General features: G+C 52.0%; 1 protein-coding gene across 1 annotated transcript; it reads left to right on the top strand.

The window, feature by feature from the left end:
- Positions 1–6,745: 6,745 nt before the first annotated feature.
- LOC309448800 (olfactory receptor 14J1-like) lies at positions 6,746–7,660 on the top strand (the record flags this gene model as incomplete). The annotated part of the gene is made up of 1 exon (XM_082070558.1): positions 6,746–7,660. One exon carries the CDS (start codon positions 6,746–6,748, stop codon positions 7,658–7,660), a length of 915 nt encoding a protein of 304 aa, XP_081926684.1.
- Between the last annotated feature and the right edge of the window lie 279 nt (positions 7,661–7,939).

Raw genomic sequence — 7,939 nt, 5'->3', positions numbered from 1 at the left:
TAAAAGGCATGAAAAGTCCTTCAAATGTTTGTGTAATTTGTCTAGGAATGTCAGTTTTATATGCTTATATTTTCATATCTGTAAAATAGCACTCTGCATCTCTGGTAGCCCCTTTGGCAATGACAATTAAACAGGCATTTGCACTATAAGGCTTCATATCTCATCCACAAGCACACATCTAAGTGGTTCAGATGACGGGTGGTCTGGCAAACGTCACTCTTTGTGTCCCCAGGTGATGGACACTGCTCATGTGCCTCTGCAGAGAGTGGCAGGAGCTGGATCCCCTTCTCGGGACAGACTCCTTCCAGGAAAGACACAGACACAGGGGAACTCATCAGGGCTTTACGGCATTTCACTCGGCATCAGTTTTGACATATTGGGTGCTGTCCTGTGACTGCCCTTTCTGCACAAATCATCATACAAACACAACCATTTAGTAAGACATGGTCATAAAGTGGCTCTTATGGACAAGAAAGCTCACCGTGAACTCTGGAGAGAGCCAGGAAGTTCATAATAAGCACCAGGAAGAACCAAGAAGCTCGAGGCCTCTTCTGAAGAGCGGGACGCCTGAGCAGCCGTGATTAGCCATTGTAGGTGTGGGAGAGGGTCAGGGCATGTCAGGGAGAAGCAATGAGATGGCTGATGGCTTCAGTGAACCCTTCCAGCCATGTCTGAGCCCAGAAATGGAAAGCAGTTGATGTCTGCAGGTGGGGGAGGAACAGGAGGAAGGTTTTCCTGGGAATACGGAAGGAAGAAAGGCCTCTCTTGGGCTAATCATGTATGGCAGTGACATTTGCATGCTGTGGGCATGGCTGTGCCTGGGAGATGGGGAACGGCTGCTGCTGGGGTGGCTGTGCTCAGTCATGGCCCATGAGCTGACCCTGCTCTGCTCCTCTCTTACACTGCCCACACTTGGATGGTCCTCAGGAATCATCCATGAGCCTGGTGGATCCATGAACCTCCTGCAGTGATGGACTATGGATCCAAATAGGGGATTGAAGCAAGTTTGGGACGGGGACACTGAGGTGACTGGTGACCATTGCCAGGTGTATGAAAGAAGCTGGATGAGTTGTGAGGAACTCACAGGCATTTCCAACTCTACAGAAATCCAGAGCCTTGCAGTTAAAGCAACAGCACTTCGCATAAAACCCACCCCAAAACCACAAAACACTCACAATGATCACAGAAAACCCTTGAAAAACACTTGAGAAAAATCTACCAGGTCCCAGCGGTCAGGGCTCAGCCATTCTGGTGATGAACAAGCATCAAGGACTGACATGGCATCAGAGCCACCTCCACATGGCCCTCACCACCTGGAACCAGAGTCTCCAGGTCTTTCCTTAACCAGCCTCCAGGGACAGGGACTTGCATTGGTTGTTTCCTTCATAGCTGTGTCAGTGATGGCCCTTCATGGGGTCCCAAACACCTTCAGAAACTCGAGCTTTGCTTCTGCCTTTCACTTCATTAGAGGTTTGTTCATTCTCTCAGTATCTGCAGTTCAGGATCGTGGCACCAGAGGGCTCATTAACATCTAAAATGCTCCTACAAGCAAAGGCTCTGTGCATCATTTTCCTGAAGGCTTCAAGTCTGGTGTGGATGATTAGGGAGATTTCAGAATAGCCAAACAGAGAGCATTTCCACAATAAATAGCAATACAGCCAAATTTCTTCTATTTCCTTCCCTGTTCACCCTTCCCTCCCTTTCCAGAACAGGTGGCATCAGCAGCCTCCAGTTCATATTGATGTGGAATGTCTCCTAGGAAAGACTGAATATTTCAGAAAAGTGCGTAACTAAATCACCATATGAGTGAGGAGACAGGCCAGGACAGCTCAAGAGGAGTCACACTCCTCTGGACCAAGAAGTGGGTGTTCCTGGGTATCTCAGGTGCCACAGCACAGCGATATTTGTGTTCAGGAGCTGGTCAAGTGACCCATCTCCTGTTCTGTAACGATGTCTGAGTTTGCTCAGGTCACCCCTGACTTGAGCCCCATCCACTGCTGTGTGTTCTCCAGACTCCTGCCTTCAGGAACAAAGTCCCAGGAGACCTTGCTGGTGAAGATGGAGGCAAAGAAGCCATGAAGAACCTCAGTCCTGTCTGATTCTACTTTTACAAAGTTCAGCAGCAGGCCCACGTTCACCCTGTCTATTCTTTCACTGCAAGTTAAGCTCTGTCAGCTCATCTTGCTTCCCTCAGCCTCCCCTACAGGTATCAAGTCCAGGGCAGCTTTGGCATATTCTCTGCATCCACGGACAAGGTTTCTAAATTCCTCCTTTGCAGCTTCCCCTGCTCCCACCTCCTGTGTGCTGCCTTTGTGCCCTGCAACTCCATCGGTTCAGATCAGCAGCCTCACAAGATAAATGCTTCTTCTTTGCATGGGGACTTGGAGAGAACATTCTTATGCTTGAAGCAGCCTGTCCTGTAAGGATTATTAGATTTCCTGAGCTCCTTCACCCTTCACACCTACTTCCATGTCACCACTTTGCCCACCATCCCCCATTATGTCCAAACCTTCTCCTCTGGAGCCCACCAGCCTGTGCTGTGCTGCTGGCCTTCCTCCCTCCCCTCTGGTGCCTGGGACCCCACTGTGTCCTGCTCACAACACCCAAGGTGGACACTGATGTTCACATCCCTCACCAGCTCTTTCTTGTTTTCCAGTTCCAGATCCAGGTGAGCATCACCCTTGCTGGCCCACCAGGCAGACACGTTAAGAAGTTGTCCCAAGATCTTCTAGAATGTTGGCACCTACAGCTTTGACTGGTCAATGAATTCCAGGGCAATTACAGTTCCCCATAGGAACCTACTCATTGACTTCAGAATTCCTCAGGTTGCTGACAGAAGATCTTTTACATTTCTTCTCCATGATTAATTATTTTGTAACACCGAACATGTTATCACCCTGTACTTGGTTTACATGTCAAAGTCTTGGAACTGGGGGTGAGTGCGGCTGTGCTACAGTTGTCACCTCTCTGAGAAGACAACAGGAGTTTGACCGATGTCAGTCAGAGCTGATTTCAGCTGCTCCAAGATGGATCCACTCCTTGCCCAATCTGAGCCACTCAGTGATGCCGGCAGCACCTCTGGGATATTGTATTTGAGAAAGGGTAAAAAACGCTGCACAACAACAGGTGGGAGAGAGGAGGGAGGAGATGTGAGAGAAAAGCTCTGCAGACACCAAGGTCATATCCCATAGGACCCAAGCAGGTCCCTCAGCAGCCAAATCCTGCTCTCCTGAAATCCTGCTCTTGGCCTTGTTCTCATCTCCCAGGAGCCTCAGCTCCACTTTCCCATCCCTGACTGTTCCATCCTGACCAACTCTTTCTGGTTTGTAAGTGTGAAGTCCCACAGGGCACCTCACCTCACTGACTCCTCAGTCACCCGTGTCAGGAAGATGTTGTCAATGGGTTCCAAACCCTCCTGGATGGCTTGTATCGTGCAGATATTGGGATATCTCAGGTCTGCCATGAGGACACGGCCCTGGAAACATGAGGCTTCTTTCATTTGTCTGAAGGAGGCCTCATCTCATTCCACTTCATGATCAATGGGCCTGTAGCTGATGTCCAGTCACCACAACATTGCCCATGTTGTTCTGCCCTCTCATGCTGACTCCTCAAAGTTCAGCTGACATTGTCTGTCCCCAGGCAGAGCTCCACGTAATCCTACTGCTCTACCATATGAAGGGAAACATCAGAAACTCCAGACCTCTGGCATTATGAGTATCAGACACCCAAGACCCCACTTTTTACCCAGGAGTTGATATTTACAATTTCCTGTAATGCCTCATGATGTTATGTTGGGAGAGACACCCTCATCAGGATAAACCGTCTGTGTGCAAACATTAACAGCTGAGCTTCAGTCCAGGGAGAGTCCAGACCTTGTGAATATCTGGTGTTCACCCATCAGAAAGGTCTGAATTTTCACAAGATGAACTGACGAGTTCTCAGTGGCCTTGAGGAGAAGGGCCTGGGCACTACAAGGTCCCCACACCAGCCCGTGGTGCACGCTCACCATGAACAAGGCAGCTGCACACGGGGCTGCATGAGGAGGAGCTTGGGGACCCAGATACCTGCAGTTCTCATCCCATTCGGTTCAGCACTGGTGTGACCCACACACACGGGTGAGTGCCAGTGTGCGGCTTCCCAGTTTGGAGCAGCAGGGAGGAACTGGAGAGTGCAGGGCTGTGCCAAGGCAGGTTCAGCACCTTGTGCACATGGGGTGGGGTGCTGAGGGACCTGGGCTGCTTTGGCCCAGCAGCGCTGGGGAGGCTGCAGCAGTGCAGGAGTAGCCTGAGAGTGCTTGAAGGGTGGTTTCAGAGATGGTGGAGGTTTCTGCATAGTGGGAAAGAGCTTGAGAAAGAAATAATGGCCCAAAGTGCAGCTGGGGAGGTCCAGGCTGGACATGAGCAGAAAGGAATGTGATGGAAGGGCAGTGCTGTGGTGGAGCAGGTCAGCAGAGGGAGTCTGCATCAGCCCAAGGCTTTGTGCTTCAAGGAGCAGCTGGGGAGGATGGAGAGATCTCAGCAAAGGAAGGAAGATGCTCAGACAAGAGCAAGGTGGGGCAGCAGGGGGGATGTCTCCAGCCTGCAGGGACAGAGGTGCAGGGGATGCCACAGCACAGGACAGGCTGTCGTGGGGATGATCACGGGATGGAAAGAGGCTGAAAGCCCCACCAGACATGAGCTCCTTCTCCCCTTGTCTGTGGCTGTTGTCTGCACCTCTGATGCTTGTGAGGAGACACCTTGTCCTTCCAGCACAGGGGCTTCATGGGCTCCTTGTCCCCAGCCAGGAACCTGGGAGGTGTGGGACCATAGTCCTGCCCTTGGCCTTGCACAGCCCCACATCACACTGTCCCAGGAAGGGCCCTGGGCAACGTGGGAGGGACAGGATCTGACTTCCCATGGTACAAGATCAGGGCTTGGCTTTTGGTTAAAGAAACACAACCAGGTTTCCTCAGCATCAGAGACATCTTTACTTTGCTTTTCCTGACCTCCAGTTTTCTTCTCTAACCAAACCTGGATATTGTTTCTCAGTAGGTTCCCTAAGTAGGACCTATTAACATTACAAGAAACTTTCGAGTTTGAATCTGAATCTGACTTCTTGAGAAGTTTCTTCAACTTTCTCCAGGGTCTGAGTTTCATGGACTCAGCACCAAACCCACCAGAGGGGTCATTAAAGCGCCTTGGGCTGCTCCTGTGCTGCTGAGCTGGGCTGGGCTCCCGGGACACAGGGAGCTCATGGCAGCGGCAGCGCTGCAGAGAGACAGCTCTGCCCAGGAGCAGCTCCTCTGCACACGCAGCAGGGCTGAGGGCTCTGCCTGCAGCACTGAGGGCACAGGGGCCAGGCACAGAGAGGGAAACGCAGTCTGGGCTGGGAGGATGCTGAGAGTTCACTGGAAATGAAATCCTCTCAGATATGAAGCCTGTGGCTGCAGGGCATTGAATCTGCAAATCATGTTAGGATCTCAGAAAGCTGTCACATTGCAGAGCCTGCAAGAGATGTAAGTACAGCTCTCAGAGGTTCTCTGATCAGAGGGTCAATGTGCTGCAGAGTAGGGATTGCCTTCTGCACTGTCAGTGACAAGACGTGAATGCTGCGTTCTCCCCAGGGTGGCTGTGGGGTGTAAATGTAAATGTGCAGGATGGGTGCCCAGGGCTGTCCTGCAGAGCAGGGTCCCTGCACCCCAGGGCTGTGCCGGGCAGGGACTCTGCCGCCTGCCAGGGTCAGCGCTCAGCCTGCCCGGGAGATCCCAACTACACTGAGGGGAGAAGCTGTCGTGTGAAGGAGCAAACCCTATTGTGTAGGAAAGGTCCTTTTGCTGTGGAGAGGGTGCTGTGTGGGTCAGGGCTGCTCACACATCCAGATCACCCCCAGCATTTTTCCAAGTGGATGCCTCAAGGAGGAGATCATTGCAAGGATTACCGGACAGATAAGGAGCTTTCCTGAGCCTGTCTTTTCTGTTTCCAATCCCAAGGGCTGAGACTCCTGAACTGCAACTGTGAGTGATCAGTACATCTGCCAGAAGATTCATGACATCCCTTCCCCACCCCTCTGCCTGTGCACAGCACCTGCATCACCTTGGCTGGACCCGTCAGCCTTAGTCTGACCTGTCCTGTTTTCCAGCCTGCAGACAGGAAGATGCCCCCAGGCAGTGCCCTGTGAACAGGCAGGATCTGTAGGGCCAGGGGGAGGGCACAGAGGGTGGGATGGTCTGTGAGCACTGACAGGGAACAGACATGGACAGGGAAACACCTCCCAGGGGAGAATCTCCAGGCAGCAGGGAAATGATCAGAAATGAGAGGAAACCGAACCCGGAATTGTTATGGGAGGGAGAAGAGAGAAAAGTCCCTGTGATCCCCTGCAGTGCAGATCCCTCCGGTGAGCAGCCCTGTGTGTGTCCTGGACCAAATGTGGATTCTAAGACTTTAGGAAAGGGTGAGACATGATGTGGTTCAATGTGACAAAGCTGAACCCCAGTTCTGGCCCCTGCCCCCCGTTCCCATGCCCCCTGCTGCAGAGCAGGGCTGACTCCTCGGCAGCCAGGGGGCACAGGCCCTGCTCCTCACGGCACCTCCAGCCAGCACCACCCAGGGCTTAGACACTGAGCTGGAGGAAGGTCTGGAAAAGGACAAGGGGTGTGGAGCAGGGGAGGGTGTGTGAGAAATGGCTTTGATTTTGCTCAGAGAAGTCACTGATAACTTGTCACTGTCTTTTCCTCCTATGACAGGTTTCCCATGACCATCAGCAGCCAATGTCCAACAGCAGCTCCATCACCCAGTTCCTCCTCCTGCCGTTCACAGACACACGGGAGCTGCAGCTCTTGCACTTCTGGCTCTTCCTGGGCATCTACCTGGCTGCCCTCCTGGGCAACGGCCTCATCATCACCACCATAGCCTGGGACCAGCACCTGCACACCCCCATGTACTTCTTCCTGCTCAACCTCACCCTCCTTGACCTGGGCTCCATCTCTACCATTGTCCCCAAATCCATGGCCAACTCCCTCTGGGATATCAGGGCCATATCATACTCAGGATGTGCTGCACAGCTCTTTTCATTTGCCTTTTTGATCACAGCAGAGTATTATCTCCTCACCGTCATGTCCTACGACCGCTACGTTGCCATCTGCAAACCCCTGCACTACGGGACCCTCCTGGGCAGCAGAGCTTGTGTCCACGTGGCAGCAGCTGCCTGGGCCACTGGGTTTCTCAATGCTCTGCTGCACACGGCCAATACATTTTCACTGCCCCTGTGCAAGGGCAATGCCCTGGGCCAGTTCTTCTGTGAAATCCCCCAGATCCTCAAGCTCTCCTGCTCACACTCCTACCTCAGGGAACATGCGCTTCTTGTGGTTAGTGTATTTTTTGACCTCTGGTGTTTTGTGTTCATTGTGGTGTCCTATGTGCAGATCTTGAGGGCCGTACTGAGGATCCCCTCTGAGCAGGGACGGCACAAAGCATTTTCCACCTGCCTCCCTCACCTGGCCGTGCTCTCCCTGTTCCTCACCACTGCCATGTTTGCCTACCTGAATTCCCCCTCCATCGCCTCCCCATCCCTGGACCTGGTGGTGTCTGTTCTGTTCTCAGTGGTGTCTCCAGCAGTGAACCCCCTCATCTACAGCATGAGGAACCAGGAGCTCAAGGATGCTCTGTGCAAACTCATATCTTAGTGTTTTCTGAAGCAATAAATTGCCCATCTGCCTCTATTTAGCAGTTTTAATGTAACTAGTTACAGGTCCAGCCTCTCATCTCTATTTTCTGTTGTTATTGACATTGGTTTTGATGTGATAATGTTGTCATCCCCTAAGTCACTGTCTGCTTTTATTTTATATCCACTGGTTGTGTAAATGAGGAGCCATGATCTGTGTGTATTTAAACAAAATAAAGGGTTCTGTAGTGACACTATATCACTCTATCCTTCACTATATCCTTCCTGCAGGGACAGTTTC

This window comes from Streptopelia decaocto (assembly GCF_964273445.1).
Source record: "Streptopelia decaocto genome assembly, chromosome: 21".
NCBI lineage: Eukaryota > Metazoa > Chordata > Aves > Columbiformes > Columbidae > Streptopelia > Streptopelia decaocto.
This window is presented reverse-complemented; position numbering and strand designations above follow the sequence as displayed.